Source organism: Scomber japonicus, chromosome 14 (assembly GCF_027409825.1).
Source record: "Scomber japonicus isolate fScoJap1 chromosome 14, fScoJap1.pri, whole genome shotgun sequence".
Lineage (NCBI taxonomy): Eukaryota > Metazoa > Chordata > Actinopteri > Scombriformes > Scombridae > Scomber > Scomber japonicus.
The window spans coordinates 22,603,675-22,620,859 of record NC_070591.1 but is presented as its reverse complement, the minus strand read 5'-3'; the positions used below and the strand labels follow the sequence as shown (position 1 = coordinate 22,620,859).

Genomic DNA, 17,185 nt, shown 5'->3' with positions numbered 1-17,185 from the left:
TTTTAGCTCAGTCGTTGTTTGTTTAGTGCTCAATGGGACTGATAAATGCTACAGTGGTTTTGTCTAATTTCTCAGTCTGTGTGAGCATGCTTTGACTGTTATTTCTCTTTTCTCTTTTTTTTTCAACAGGCCTTCCCATGCATATCCACAGGAATCTACGGTAAGCCTAATCTCTCCTGTGTTGTTTAATTGACTTTGGATTTTGTACCTTAGATACATGTTTTACCATAACAACCTGTACACATTACCACGGTCCAGTCTACATGCCTCATGTTGCAAAGAGAACACAACATAAAGTAATTCAATATATATCTTTGAAGGAGAAAACAGAATGTTCAAGTATACTGTACCAACAAGTTCACCTTATACCATGTTGCACAAAGACACAACCTACTATAAGGTGAACAAAATGGAGATCATGAACAATGTTTGTGCTCCCTGGTGGGAAGAGGCCTGATATGCAGCAAAGCATCGCTGGCAAAGAGCTAGTGTGCTCATTAAACAAAGTCACATTGAATACATGCCAAACTTGTTGATATGCACAGTCTTTGAAGCTATAATGGCAGAAGATGTTAGATTTGGTGAAACTACTGAATTTTATGAAATGTTTTAAATTGCCTCTGTTGAGAACTAATAATTATTTCTTCACTATTCTTACATACTACACAGTATTTGTTCTCCTTTGAATTTGCGCACAAGCTCTAATAATCATAGCAGGTCCAAATAAGCAAGTGTTAATTAGCAAACACATTTATCTTGGTTGTCACTTGTGTTGTCACAATACCAAAATTATGACTTTGATATCTTGATAGTGATACTGAAATGATACCTCTGTGAAAACTAGAATATCAAGAAAAGTAATGGAATTATATTTTAGATGACAGAACATGGAACTTAAAATTATTTGTTTTTTATTACCTAAAAAAATTGTTAATATGTGGTTACTGTCTAAATTTAAAAAAAAATCAAATACATAAATTAAAACTGTCATTATTTTAAATTTGTCACAGCTGCTGAGTTGCTACACCTATTATGGTTGGGCAATATGTTAAAATGTTCCTACTGGCCACTGTCAATCTATTTGCACTGGTGGAGCAGCTGAGATTGTCACTAAAATGAGAACAGCTGGTCCACCTTAAAGGTCAGTCAACCTTTAGCGAGCCTGGTCAGGTTAGGCTTAACCATTATGGCTAGTTTTAGGGCTAACCCCCCTTCACTTTAATCAGCAGGTGATAAGCATGACACAGGAACTACTTGGGTCTTGATGACTTGTAGCATTTATTCACTGACAAACACATACTGCACTGCTACTTTCACAGCTATACTGCTAAATTCATGCTCTGCTCTAGCCGCTGCAGACTCTATGTCACATACTGTACATGCTTTCTCACTCTCTCTCTCTCTATCTATCTATCTCTTTCTCTGTGGACCACACACTCGCTATGCACACAACCTACGCACTGATAAATAATTACAAATAATGCCATATTTCGCTCCAAGTGTCTGCTATGTCAACTGTGCCTGCAGGGAGTAGAAGCGGAGCGCTGCAAACACTCATTGCCCTGCTGTTGCACATTATGCTACTTATAGGAGATGGGGTATAGTACTGTTTTTAACGGCAGGGTATTGCAATATCTTTCTAGTATCGGTATACTGTGCAACACTATAGCTGTCACTAAAAACAAATCAGCAGCAATGTGGTCTCATAATATCAAATATAACTCTGGTAATCTTAAGAATAATTTCATATGACCAAGAAAGCAATTCTGTACACTACAGTGTTATTCACACTGTTTAAATAAAAGCCAGTGTAAGTCGTAAACTGTTAAATATGATCAGGGACCTGTAATTGTTTGGGCAATCATCTCGTGAGAGTTGTTAGGTGCTCGGATCACTCTCTATGATCATATGAAAGCCAAGGAAATAAAGATCAGGCGCTCTCTATGGTGCAAATACTGCTCCCACAAACACAGCACATGTATAAAGATGATAATGTCCCAGTGTACGATGTAAAACTAATTCAGAAGTGGTTTCTTAAACACTAATGTGAACTCGTAATGCTTCCATGGCCTCCCCAGTCAACAGAACTAAACATTAAATCTTTATGAGGTGTATATCTCCATCATCACTGAAAGAGGCTTTCCTTCACGAAAAAAGATGTAATCTATCTCTAAAATATGTCTGGACACAAACCCAACAAGTACTGGAGCTGTTCTGAAGCCAAAAGGTATTCCTTGCTCTCTGTTCAGATGCTTGACAATTCATATAATTTTAGACATTTCTTTTGTTTGAACTGCTCAGTGTAGCTTTCTGAGCTATATTTTTGGTGCTGTATATCCTTGATAATGAGGTTCACCTCAGACATCATATTCTGTGATATCCTGCCTGTGTAATGGTGTTGAGGCTTTGTTCTAAATAGAGTTGCCAACCTTTTAAAAACTATAATACCTTGGGGTTAATTTACTACACCTACTGCAAATTACTGTCATGGCTGCAAAATAATTTTGCATCACTGCATGTTTTCAATTTAGCAGGGTTTTTTTTCTAACACTGGTGGTGTAAATGAGCACAGCCGCAGTTCTTTAAATTATCTGCCACTAAGACTTGATGCTGAGCTGTTGTTTTAAATATGTTTCATTGAATCTTCCATTATCATAAAGGCAGAGAACAAAAATCTAAAAATGTACATTACCCAGTACAGCTTAGCACAGACAAAGAAAAGAAAGAAAAAAGAAAGGAACAAAAAAGAAAAAAAAGGGAAAAAAAGGCACACGTGTAAAATATTGCACATCATTTCGAGTGAGCTATCACAACATCGAACCTTATCTCATATGCTTCATATGAACACTCTAGATAAGATGGCAGATATATTCACATTCACATATTCACGAAAAGGTGTCCACATTTTGATGAGGTTAGCTGTCTTGGAGTGTACTAGAGAAGTCAGGAGATCCAGCTCCATTATTATCATATTCCAACCAGAGATCTTGGAAGCCTTACAGGAAATCCACTGAAAAAAAGGTTTTCTTACACAGAATATGAGGACATTAAACACTTTTCTCTGGGGTACATCATATGAACACTTTCTGCTTATTGTGATCCCTTAGCTGAAATAACAAAAGAGGTAATTTCTCGATACATCATTTTTCTGTCTAGTTAACGGTGAACGAGGTCCCTGAAGGAAAAGAGATACCCTTCCAAAATTCTAATGTTTGAAACCTGAATCTAAGACACCTGGCACAAAGTCAGGTTTATTAACAAGTGGAGTAAGAGCCCCCCCAGCCTTAACTTGTACTAATTATTGTTATTGGGTTATTGCAACAACCTCTGACAGATTACAGTTTATCTAAAAGTAGTACATTTAAAATAAAATGATGCTGGGCTCTTTAACTGTAAACACAGACATCCCCAGCTGAATTTCAAGTTTACAATTACAAGTGAGACATCAACCATTAATAATTTTCATTTAGTACTATCATGCATAAAATGGAGCTTTCTGTAATGTGATTAGCTAATCACAGCCCAACCTGAAACCAAACCTGCAAACAGTTAAAAAAAAAATCAGTGGCAATTAAAATGTTGTCATGCACTCTTCTTCCCACAAAAAGGAAAGTTACATAATAGTTAATAACAATATCTAAATGTAAATTATTTTTTTCAACAGCATTTGAAAACCATATAGCTGTAGGTCCATAGGCAGTGGCCCAGTGAGCACAGTCAACCTTGAGTACCAGAGAGAAGCATCTTCACATACAGCATTTCATACAGTTATTAGTGAAGCCCAGTGTGTGCACTCAAGAGAGACTTTGCACTTATAAATCACTAGTTGTTTATAATTATGCACTCTTTGCTAGATAGAAAACTTCCCTCTCGGGATATTGAACATTTTCCACCCGTCACTTCTGTGATTCACACAGTTTACTGCACAACAACTCCTCATCATCTCCTCTCATCATCTCTCTCTGCAATAGCATCTTGTTTTCTGCCACCTGTCTATACACACATCTTAAGATGGAGATTACTGAAGTGCTAATGATAAGCTGGATCTCTCTCTTGCATAGGAAATTCCTGCAGCACATGTACTGTAATAATCAAAACATGCATTTTCTCTCATTTTCCCAGCACAAAAGTTTGATGGAGCCCTAAAGTAATTATGTGCTCATAATTAAAATAAAATAAAACACCTACAAATTCCCAGTAAACTCTTTGGTGTCCTATGTGTGTAGTGCCTGACTCGTTAGTGTCTGACTCATTAGTGCCTTAAAGACTGTTCCAAATCTTCAGTAAATTAACTCAAATGACGCACAGCACGAAATACCAGTAGAGTCTATTTTAAAACATAAAAATAAATTTGAGTATGACAGTCATAACACTTTTGCAGGCCATAATTAAAAAATTCAATTTATAAATTTTACATAATGGTCCATTTTCAAAACGGTTATCTGACATTGTGGAGTAAAGTAGCCCAGTTGTAAAGATACTTAACAAAGGCAGCCCAAATGCATGCATGAAGGATGGGGGTCACTGTACTGCACGCTGCTGACGAGGGCACTGCTTACTGCTGTTCACTGTGGTGCTGTGTGCTGCATTGCCGGTGGGAGTCCGTCATACCACTCTACCAGCAGCCCCTTACATCAAAGGGATAGGCTGTGCAGAGCCAAGCATGCAGCAGAGGGGAGGAATTAAACCCTGTTCAATAAATAAACAGCTTAGCGCTTCCCATAACTGCATCTCCACAGAACAATACAGCTGATTAAGACTGAAGATCTTCACATAGCAGAGGGCAAATAGAGGAGGGATTTTCAAAGGAAGTACAGTATAGAACGGTGCTGTGATGTTATTCTCTATCACTCCTCCCTGTGCCCCCTGAGAACTGCCATATTCTGAAAGCGGCCCTGCTCTCTTGTCAGGCCTTTTGACATTTTTTGTACATTTAAGATAACCTTTAAGGTCAACTCCCATTTCAGCAATGTAAACAAAAGCTTTTTAGTTTGAAAGGCACATCTTTCCGATCTCTCTCTTTCGCCCTCTGTCTTTCTGTGTGTGTCTCTCTATCTGCCTCAGCCTCTGTAGAATACATAGATATAGCCATAGTTTTATATGTGTGTTTTCATGGCCGTGCACCCAGGTACTATACTAATGCACATGTGCTTGACCCATTTCCACACTCAAATTGTAGGAGGAAAACAAATCCTGTGCTCCCAACATTGTGACAAAGAGGAATCAGGAACAAGTTATCCGAGGGCTTTGTAGTGAGAAAAACAGATTTGTCAGGAAAGTTAATGCTAATTGACACTCCCTCTCACGCCTCCATATTCCAGGAGACTCAGTCACCATTGACAGATGATGGCAGAACAGGGAGGTTGGGTGTAGCAGGGGTGCGCAGGGGGTACCTTCGACGCTTGGAAAGAAAAATGAGGGCTCACACTGCGCTGACAGTCCAATCCCTCAGTCCGGCCCATTAGCCACAACAGAATTTCTGCACGGATAGTGTGTCGGAGGTACCACCCATAAACAAACTGGTGCCCACCGTGGGCCACAGGGTCACCCAGCATGATAGAGGTTATTAAGTGCTGCTCCTGTTTGCACATCAATCACAGCCATGCGACCCAGGTTTAAATGGATTATTCCTTCCAAGGAAGAGACACCTCTCAATGTCTCACAAGATCAGTGCCAAGAGTCCAACTACCCAGACTTAGAGAGGTCATTTGCTCTTTTTTTATTTTTTTTTCCCTTCCGTTTTCCTTTTTCCTCTCATACATCCTTTTGTCTCTAGTAGTCCTTTTTTTCTCCCTCATAAGTCTTTCCTACACATAGACACATGAGCATGCTCACACACACAATCAGGGATACTTGTTCAAGCAAAGCCACATACATAAAAATCCCATTTCAAGATGCATTGTGGATAATTTAGCCTTGTGGAGATCACATCAGTTGGTGCTGAAGGAGCACTTTCCAACAGCCTTGTAATGAGCTGTACAGTTTAGGGGCGTCTGCTAAAATCAATCTTAGTGCTAAGCAGAGGACTCACTGGCACGATGCAAAAGCAAGGACATGAACATTAAGTCTACTATTTACCTGACAGATGCCATGGCACACATGCATTTATAACCCTATCAAAACAATCAGAGGCTCTCAACACAGCTGTACCTCTGCTCGTCTTAGGACAAATATCTCCCTGTTTACTGCTCACCCTCCACCTTTGGCTCATCTGTCTCTGTGACGGATCTGAGGATTGTTGACAGAGTAGTTTCAGCACTGACTGGTGGCTGTGGAAGATATGCGGATGTAATCCACCCAAGCTCTACTGGTATGTCCACGCTGCCATTCTACTGTACTGTCCAGATCAAAGGTGTCAAGCAGCTAAGATTTTTTTCCTCTAGCCGGCATCATGCTCTGGCTCTCCTCATCCCTGTCTAGGATTAGGAAGGTTGGAGACATTCACGGTACCTTATCTGTCGAAAGTGATGGCTTGCTGCTAGCTTGCCAGGGATGGCCCGGGCAAGTCCCCCCTTCTCTTAAAACCCAGGCTTTACTACAGGGAGCTTAGCCCAGCTGGGTTGGGAATTTCAAGGTACATAGGAGCAACATGCTATATCAGTGGGTAGCAGAGTGTGTGCTCAGAGGAAACAGGAGCTTCGTAGCCCATTTACTGAGTCACACAGTGTGCATTGTACTCAACACTAGCCTTGCTCTACCATTTTCATGGATGATAAGCCAAATGTAAAAATACTTCCCACCCACAGGACAATATATTTAGGACTTTGAAAAACTTGGTTGAGCATTAAACCTTTCCGTATCAGTGTTCAGAATGTTTTTTAAACAAGTGAAATACCAGGTGTTAATTTTAGCATGTAGGACAAAGCATGGCATCACCTATATTGAATGTTTCCAAGGAAGGTCATCATCTGTTGTGCCACAAAGGCTGCTCTCTTTCTTCCTACCTCTTTTTCTGCCTGTCTTCCTCACATAGCACCCTCCCATCCCTCTTTGTCTCTGTCTCCTTCTGTGGGCTGCAAAGTCGGTCATGGTCACAGCCCTGCCATGTCCCAGTGTTAGTATAGAGAGGAGCTCCGGGCCATTTGACACCCACGCTTTGGCGTCTAGAGTCCTGGGGCGCTACTCTGTCCTCCACCCCGGGTCACCTCACCTCTCCTCTGGGCCCTGATGGGGTGACAGCCCTTCCCCTTCTCCCTTTCCAGATGAATACACAGCACTGCTGCCCTCAACTAGAGCAGCCCTCAACTGTACTGCGCTTAATGATTTCCCTTTGCTGCCCAAGCTACAATCAACTAATTCACTTTGTATTATAAAGTACAATAATGATGTACTTGTGTGTTGTAACAAGGGTCCTCAGAGACAACGGTCAACATGTCACAGTTATTAAAAAGTTAAATATGCCACATTTTTAATATTTTTTTTAAAGATGTTTAGTAGCAACAGTTGTAAAAAGCAGTATGTATTTAGCAAGCAGTGTGTTTTGTAAAGAACTTTCAAAATCGGATGAAATCAGCATTTTGTGGGATTTTTTTGTTGTAGCTTTCCTATTGTAGATTTCCCATGTTTACTGTTTGCCTTTTTAATACCTTTGGTGAATTTACGGATACCGTAGGCCTTAGGCTATATGCTGCTTCAAGGTAGACAGCTCATCAAAATGAATGACAAGTGCTGAGACATGAACTTGACCAACTACAATTGAAGAGATTGATGTGAGACTAATAATACAATCCCTGCCTCAAGGGGAGAAAAGATGTACTTTGTGTTTTTGTAGAATTCAGCCAGCTTATGTTTATCAAAACCAAAACAACATACTCCCACAAAAATCAGTAAGTTCTCCAAAGAAAGAAAAAATACTAGTTATTATAAAGGACTAAAATAGCAGTAGGTCGTGGTATCCTCCTCGCAATATAAGCCCACTCAGGAAAAACAAATCTGGTGTGGTGTGCAGTATGTGAATATAGCATATATATTTGCAAACAAAGAATGGGAATGTATCATACCACAGACATGTATTCAACTTGTTGATTTACCTCCCCTCACTTTATCAGCTACTTCTCACTCCTTCTCACTGGAGAAAAACACCTTAGCTAAACAAGTTTGTTGTGAAAGTTAACTCAGTGAATTTAGGATATGAAGGAGTTGCCATGCTGGCAAAAGAGAGAGCAACGAGCTTGCTTGTTCTTAAAGTAAGAGTTTCCCCCTAAGGCAAACTGCACATTTATATTATTTTTCCTATGCTCTTGTTCAGTGGATATTTTTGAAAATGAACTTCTTTACCAAGTGTCACAGTTCAAGATAGGATTGTCTGTGATGTAAAGTGGAAGCTGTTTGATTATGAACTGAATGTATTTTTGAGCTCCAACATCCAAAGCAGTGGCTTTTCTCTTTTCTCTCTGGCTTATATATATAAATATATATATATAAATAAACATAAAGCCATATTTCTTAAAAGTCATCCAGGGTCCTGTGCAAGTGTTTATAAAGGTGTTTTACATATGCCTAAGAGAGGGGCCAGAGACTCTGTCTCTTGGTTGCATCAGAGATTAGAGTGGGCTCTCTTTTTCTTCATATTAACAAAGGTCCTACATGCCCGAGATCATAGGAATAAAATATGTGAATTCTGTTTTAAGATGAATATTCCCCTTGGCATAACTCACTAGGCTGACATGGAGACATGGATGAAAACGTACCTTTCATTTAAAAGGAAATTAAACCAACTCTTCTTTCTAATATAATTTGATCCTGCATTTAATTGTTGCCTAAAATTAGTCATGTCAGATTGTGATTATCTAACTTTATACTTTGTGGTTACGGTCCAAATTCATTGTGGTCACTGAACCCATAACTACTATTGCAGTCCTCATCACTGGATGTACTATGCAAACGTTACGTAAGCGCATTGTGCCACCGTAACCCTTTGCTCACATGGCATGTGCCATAGCCCCTCTCCCCCACCCACCTTCTCCCCTCTTTCTGAATGCTGTGCTCTGCTTGGTGATGAAGTAGAGGAGCCTTCAGCAGAAATAACATTGCACCACCTGAGTCCTCATCAGTGGCGGTGCGCTGCACATATCCCATCAGTGTGCCTCACTAAGACAAATCTCCCTGAGCCGACCATATTCCCTGCATAGGACAGAGCCGAGCCAAGCAATGCAGGGACCCTGGAGGGCCCACCATCACTGTGCCTGACGCTAGCTCTCCACCTCCTGACAGATTAGCTTTCACTGAGCCCTCCACACAGCAAATGGAGCAAAAGAGAATGAGAGGGAGGTGAGGGAGAATGAGAGAAGATGTAAAAGTAAAGCACTGAACTTTTTTATTGTGTGTGTACTTGAGCATATAAAAAGAGTCAGCTCAATCAATCTTTTTCTGAAAATGGTTTTTTAAAACACCTGTAAGTGGACTATGTCAACTGTACTACCAACAGTGCTGTGACTCTTCGAAGAGAGGTGATGAGAAGCGATGATTATGGGTATTGTATTGTATCATTTTAAACATACTTGGCCAGGCTTATAGAGACAGAGAAGCCAGGTGAGGAGAGATAAAGGTAGTGGATATTTAGAAGGAGACAAATGATGAGAGAGAGTTGCAGATGCACTTGAACTGCAGCTGTTGACCTTGAGCTGTTGATGTTGCTGCCGAGCAGAGTTCTCCTGGCATGCTGTCCCCAGCTGCACTGACCTCTTTTTTCAGCTTTCCATCTAACTCTCTAACACACTCCTTTTGTCATCTCATTTCCCCCGGATGTTTACATCTATCCCTCTACTCTCCTGCTATCTTTTTCACTAGTTTTGTGGCTCACCTCTTTTCACCTCTTTCTCCTTTTCATCTCTAACCTAATGTATCTCAAGCCTCACTTTTATCTCTCTTAAGCTGGCATCAAGACAGCACAAACACAGGCCTTTACTCCTTAAATAATAATTTTCTCACTTATTTCACTTGTTTGCCTACTTCGCTGACACCTCAGTAGTACCGTTTGTGTGTGCTCTTCTGAAACAGCTGGTCCTATCTCCATGGATCTATTTTTCTCAGCTTTCTTGTCTTCCACACACCACAACATCTGCTTGACTATGTTACTTGACGTGTGAGTTGGAGTGTCAGTACACCTGCATATGTGTGGAAAAGGATTTCAAAGTGGAAGCATCACCAGACAAAGTAATATCGCTGGAAAGGTTAAGTGTGTTTGGGAGACAAGAGGAGTCAGGTGACCTGCAAACTGATTTGGCATGCTGGATTAGGTTCTGAGCACACATCTCTTGGGGCATCTTTTGAAGGGCAGGAGCTCTGAACGGGCCACGCACTGTCTGCAGACACTGCCTAACACAGCCATAGTGTAGGCTGGCTGTCACTGTTAGCTTGTATGCAGCTCACATCCTGCTCCACCCAGGGCTCATAGAGGAGCTCAGCTAGGGCTCAGCAGCACTTCAGCCCATCTCTACTCCTCATTGTAACTCAGCCACTTCTGTCAGGCAGAGGAGGGGGAGTGGAAGAAAAACAGAAAGAGAGAGACATCAACAGTAGTCAGATGTGTGAGAGTGGTGGAAATGAAGTATACAGTATATCTTGACTGTCAAGGCAGTTGATTTAGAGCAGTTATAGAATAGTTATTCAGAGGCTTGACAGCAAGCAGTCTAAGTGCGAGATGAAAGAATTCAGGAAATGTAAGGTTAGATCTCTCTGGCTTTTCATTTTTTCTTTACATCCGCTTGAAGGGGGAAAGGTCGTTGCAGTACTTGTAAGCCTGTTTCTTAGGTCAGAGAATGTTATAGTTGTGGCATTGACCCAGGAAAAGAAAAATATTTGAGAATGTGACCCGTGCAATAACCAACAGGTTACAACTGTGGCATGGCCCTTGTATCAGTTGATGTGGGTTGAAATTGAGGTCTTGACCCCTGTCGTTACAGTAAGATAGTGACTGCTTGTGGTCCCTTATGCAAGTCACAGGTTACAATATGGGAGGAGGTGTAGATTTCATTCCTGGAGTGGATCACTCAGTAGTGGAAAAAAGGGGACCATATGTGTCTAAACTTTGTATATGGTATACAGAATTAAGGTTGTATCTGCAAAGAACAGCAGCCTACCTTTTAGGATTCATGCAAAGCCTTGTGAGTAAAATATTTCAGTCAAGTTTTGTCAATGATAATTACTTTGAAATGAAGACAACCAAAACACAACTGTGCAACAGAGTAGCAGATTGTAAGCACTTTTGGTAATGGCATATATACTCTCAAGTTGTAGCAAGGCTGGCTCAAGGGCTTTTATAGTCAATAGCTCACTCTAAGTGTTGGGTCTTGGGAAGTTCTCTCCAGTGGTAGCAAATGATCTCACATCCAACAGAGTCTTCACTTAGTCGTCCTTATTAAAAATTAATCTAATCGTGATCTGTGTGTTTGCAATCGACCGATACATTCTCTTAATGCAGTGTTAAGGTTTCTGAGCTGGCACAACTGTTGTGATTAATAAGGTACTTAACCACACTGCTTCTTAGCAACACTGTAAGCTTTACATCATGTTCACCCGATAAAATAGGCCAGTATGAATGGTCACACATCTAAGTGTAATTTTCTCCATTAAGGTAAAACAGCATTCATCTTTTATACCTAAGGTGATAATAAGTGAGGGTGTGAAGATCTATATTATACACTGTATCTGAAATGTCTTGTAATGTGTATGAAGCTAGTATCTACACTTTGTAACCCAGGAAATATGTTTGCATGTGTATGTGTTTTCTGGTCTCATCTACCAGAAGCATTTTATAGTGCTTTCCATTGATTTAGGAGAAATACATTTATCTGTGGTGATATCGGTTTGTCTGTCTGTTCACCTTTTGGTTTTTGTCTCCTTCTTGCATCTGCATGTTGGATACAACTGGTATTGACAGTTTGTTTCTTTTTTCCTAGGTTTTCCCAATGAGCCTGCAGCTGACATCGCTCTGAACACAGTAAAGAACTGGATCGAAGAGAATCCTGATAAGGTAGGACGTGCCTGGGTAATGCATGTTCAAAACAAATAGTTGTCAATCTTAAACCACTTATCCATTTCTGGAAGCACTATCTTTTTTTCATGCTTTTTTTGTTTTTGCTTTTGGTTGATTTGTGAGTGGAGATGATTGGAGCACTGCAGAAACACAGAACACTAATTCTCATGCATCTCCACATCAGACAGACATCTCATCCACCTGCATCACTTGATCAACCATTTAGTTTGTGGTCTGCATGCATATCAAATTAAAAGGCAGTCTGAGACTAATCAGGCCTTAAATGGTCTGTTTACTATTTAATTGGTCTATGCTGAGGAGAGCTATTAAACCCAGAAGAAAATAAACACATCAGATGAAATAATCTGAAATTGGTTTTTGTATTAGATCAATTATAATTATGCCTTCCTTAGAGTGAAGGCTCAAATAGTCTGTAAAATGCCCAGTCATTCATGCTTACTGATGTATCTCACCACTACAATTTATTTGGTGGAAAACATACATAAACACAGTCATCTTCAATGAAAAGCATGGGGAACTGCATAATCTGACAAACAGACGATCATCTTCTATTTCAGTTATTAGGTGAGTAGCAAAATAATAATTATTTGGAATGACTATCACAAAGAGGCATAAATCTGTATATCCATCTTCCTCCGTGGGAAACTGAAATACATGTGGACATTTTAATTTCAAAGCCACTTTTACTGAAGATTGAGCTGCATGCTGTTGTAAGGGTCCTTACCACAGAGAAGCCAACATTACTACTGCGTTATTAGGCACTGAGGAAAACAAACAGCAGTGTGCTACTTTACATTTATTTCTATAAGGCCTTGAACTGATTATCAAGTACTACTCTGAGGCTGATAAGATTCTATTATATACTACTAGATACTGTTATGATACTGTGTTTTACAGTATCAATACCTTTATTTGTCTTACAATTTGTCAGGACTGATTACCCTAGTTGTTGTGATAAACCAAATTAAAGCCGATACCAACTTCAATACAAGTAATTATGAATTAGGTACTACTTAGCAGCATTATCATGCATGACAGGCATTAAAATAGATATTCATCACACTGATAGATTCTCATTAACATGATCAAATTTTGTCCAGTTGTCAAGAGGCTGTTTCAGGCTATACGGGACATTTATCAGTTTCTAAGTCAGTGACTGATGGTAACCTCCAGGGGTCATCTCTGTTTACTGTGGCACTGTTTATATCTGTCACCGTGGATTGAGGTGTTTTATAAAGCTCACAGCTTGATGTGCCACAGCATCCCTCAGCTGGTGTTATGGATGTTGTGAACAGGCAGCCAAATGATACAGAGCTGCTGGATTACTTTGCAGCTGATGTGCTATGTTTGTGGCATTCATTCTCTGCCTCATCATTGCTGTAACATGTTCTTGGGGAATCTATCAACACTCTGGCATAAAGAAGGTTTTATGTAGCTTATTGCTGACTGTAAATAAGAACCTAATGTGTAAAGCTGACTTTTGTGGTTGTTGTTATGCCACATCCAGGATTGCTACCTGCTACCTGTACGCCCTCACACATAAAAAGACGATTTTGTGATGAACTGGCTGATAGCTCTCTCTAGTGTAGATAGATCAAGTAGAAAAGATTACAATTCAGGAAGAGGAATACACTTCTGTGAAGGCTTCCCTAAATGCTATTTGGCAAAGCTCTGCAAGCACAAGCAGTGGATTCTAAACTCTAACTACTAGAGTGAGTAAGCTTTTAGCGAGATCAGAGAGAATAAAGTGATACATTTTACCCAGAAGCACAGCAGTGTTCCCTTACATTGGAGAGTCTTCCAATCAAACCACAAAACAACATGCTCTGATGCAGGAGGTCTTCCCTCCAATTAGTGCTTAGTTACTTAGGGTGCTTCCCAAAACAGTTTTTTTCTTTTTAGAAAGGATACATATTATTTTATGAGTCATGTCATTTTAGTTTTTGCCAGACAGAAATGAAGAATTCAAGCAGAATACAAATAAATGTCTCATAGCATTTCATAGTGAATGGAGCTGCACCATGCCCTTCCTGTTAGCTGTGTTAGTATTTTAGACTCTGTGTTGAATTATGAGCAGAGAATTGCTCATCTGGTCTTAGAGCTTACAGTCCATAAAGACATTCAGAATAAAAGGTTGTAGGTGTTTGGACATACTTTTTTTTTCATTTTCTCAACCTCGCTTCACAGGCAATCTCAAAGTGAGGAGATATTGTTTGCTTTACCATAAAAAGCCTTGCATAAGTTCAGCATTGCTACAGTAGTTCATATCACAGATTGCACACAGTTTTTCAGACTCCAAAGACAGAGTGAGAATGAGAGGGCTGAAGGCCGGTTTATCATACATGGAACAATAGGACTAGATTGCCCCACTCATTCGCCTCCAGCTCTGTGCACTTGTGCCCGAGGAGCCAGTGTTGTGGGCGTCCGTAGAGACGAGTCATTTCAGGGCCATGATAAGGGCTCTGCTTTTGGGAAGATACAGTGCTATTGTGGCTGAATTTCAGCACAATAGCCTGGCGGAGGATCTAACACACTGGGGTGGCAGAGTGCAGGCTACAGCCCCCCAAGGCAACCTCCTCAATGGACACACAAACTCTTAACATGATAGTGTTGTGTATGTTTGCTTCTTCTGTGTTGAGTGAGTTATGTGTGACTCTGGCAGGTTGTAGTCACAAACACACAGCAGCCAGACTGTAATTGTCCACTGATTGAAAAGTGCAGAGAAGAGTGTCTAAGGTCTGAGGGCACTCACATCAAATAGCTGAGGACTTTGTGTGCATACAGTACAGTGTGAATGTGTATGTGTAAGACAGGGAGAGAGGATAGAATTTTAAAAAGAGGACACTACGTGATTGATTAGCAGTGAGTTTATCTTCAGAGCCAGCACACTGTAGCCCTGATGCACTCACCAGCACACAAAGGGCACCAATGTCAGCATGAAATTCACTGTTAAAAGCACCTAGACTTCTATTGAGGAAGAATAAACAACCTCACTGTGGCCAGGGAGAGCAGATCCTTTAATCTACAGAGACTTGAGTGCAGGAATGATCCTTCAGATCACAATAGATGAAAGCGTAAGGGAGGTCAGCCTCTGCTTCCCTGTATCCTCCACACAAATAAATGAAATAGAATATGTGTGTATTCATAAACAACAGACCAGAAGGCTCTAATCTCTTCAAAAATGCATAAGGGTTTGCAGAAACAGAGGCAGTGTCAACCCAACACAACCCGTTCTCCATATGGTATCGGAGCAGTTTTCCCCCCTGCTCACTGCACACTCTGCCCTCCACTCATCTGGCTTCGTTTTATTTCTCATTTTCAGATCTAATTTGGTTTAATTCAGGTTTACATAGGTTTAATCTGCAGATGGAAAATGTGGTCTGGCACTTTATTTGGCTGCCACGGATGTGCTCTGGATGGCCAAGCTTTTTAATGAAGCATTTCGAAGGCCCAGCAGCCCGGCATCACTGACACAGTCTGAACACTTGAGACAGATTGGGAGTCTGTAATAAGCTCTGCTGCGCTGTGCTGCTCAGGACAAAATTGATGTGTAGAGATTTCACCTTTCACCATCACTCTGGTTTGGGCTTTAGTATTAAGTACTCCAGTGTGCCCATGATGCTCCCAAAACAGGTGTTTACACCCCTTTTCCTGTTCTGTGAATGATCTGTTTACCTTAGCTGCATTTGTCATTTAAGACTCCTGATAATAAATTCCATCTCAAGCCAGTGCTGGAGACTTAACAGTGATTTGTGACAAATGTCAAGTGGGTATTAGGAATAAATACAGTATGGTGTACAGTATGTTTTGTATGAATGTGTTTTTCTGTGTCAATGGATATCAGTTAAGGAGGCTGTCTGGGTTTTGGCAGATGGAGCTATAATGTGACAACATTGAGGCATTCATTGTCATTCAGCTGAATAAGATGGATGGTTTCTGTTATCATGGGTATATTGTTCACTTCACCTTTAGAAAATGTGAATTACATTTTTGTGTATTGTGACCAGCTGTATCTCTGCCATGCTAAGCATAGTAAACTACATATGTGCTTCCTCTGCTTGCTTTATCATCTATACACAGCCGTTAAAATGGTGATGAATTGCCTCGGAGAACACAAAAAGAATAGAGTCAGAGTCCCACCATTTTTTCAAGTTAGCCTCTGTTCCATTAGTATTTGCATTTAGAATATTTATTTTCATACATATGTCTTCCTAAACATGATAATGCATGTCAAGGTGATATGTTAGTGGTGTGCTAAGTGGTATCATTTTAACCAAAGGAAAAGTGATATATTGTTAGTATTCAGCAGTATTTCTCATGAGGTTTTGATAGCTACTCATTGAAGTTGGGAGCTACAATATATTCAGCAGACTCGAAAGATGTATGTGAACAGCCCACTTATGTTCCAGCATGTCCTTATATACAGCAGTTCTGGTCAGATGCTCTTACACAGTCAGACAAAATCGTTTAAATACTTTTTTCAGCTGTGTGCTTTGACATGTGCTGGGATTAATGATAAGTAACCAAGCAAATCTGAGGCCAACATATACTGCATATTGTATAGCAGTGGGCCCAAAGATGTATATTGAGTCTCTGGATTACAGATCAATTTCAGGCTTGCTTTTTCATCAGCTCTGAAGGACAAACATTTTTTATTTTATTTCAGACTCAAACTGGTACTGAGGGCTAAAGGATCAAGCCTGGTAACAAAGGACTTAAATCTGTACAAACCATAATATCTGGTGCATGTTATCGGAATTCAAACAACAAAAAACAAAAGATTCACATTTGAGAAGTAGGAATGTTTGGGTTTGTTGTTTCAAATGATTTAATAATGATAATCTATAATTAAAATACTTCGTGATTTCACCTCTCATGATTTACAAATCGAGAAATCCCTTTACTTGTATTGTACTTAAATACTTTATATACATTCATATTTGAACTGTAACTGGTATTAAATGCATGGATGAAAAGAGGCTCCTTTCTTTCCCTGATGTACTTTATTGGCAGTAGTGTTTTAGTTGCTCCAACTTCAATAAAATGACCAGGTGTTTAAATTCCACTATCCAATAGATCTCTGTGTAGTTAAAATATGGGCAGAAAACCCCAGCAACACATCTTCGTTCAGAGCGATCAAAGAAAACCTCTTTGGGAAAATACTTTGAGAGCTGAAGGTTGCTGGAA

The 17,185-nt window shown here is 40.1% G+C and overlaps 1 protein-coding gene across 2 annotated transcripts in view; it reads left to right on the top strand.

Moving 5' to 3' along the window:
- macrod2 (mono-ADP ribosylhydrolase 2) overlaps positions 1 to 17,185 on the top strand; it is a 416,544-nt gene that overhangs the window by 312,755 nt on the left and 86,604 nt on the right. For both annotated transcript variants that reach the window (XM_053333715.1, XM_053333714.1), the window contains exons 7-8: positions 130 to 160; positions 11,901 to 11,974. In XM_053333715.1, the coding sequence (XP_053189690.1) occupies positions 130 to 160; positions 11,901 to 11,974 (105 nt within the window). The remainder of the gene's footprint in view (positions 1 to 129; positions 161 to 11,900; positions 11,975 to 17,185) is intronic.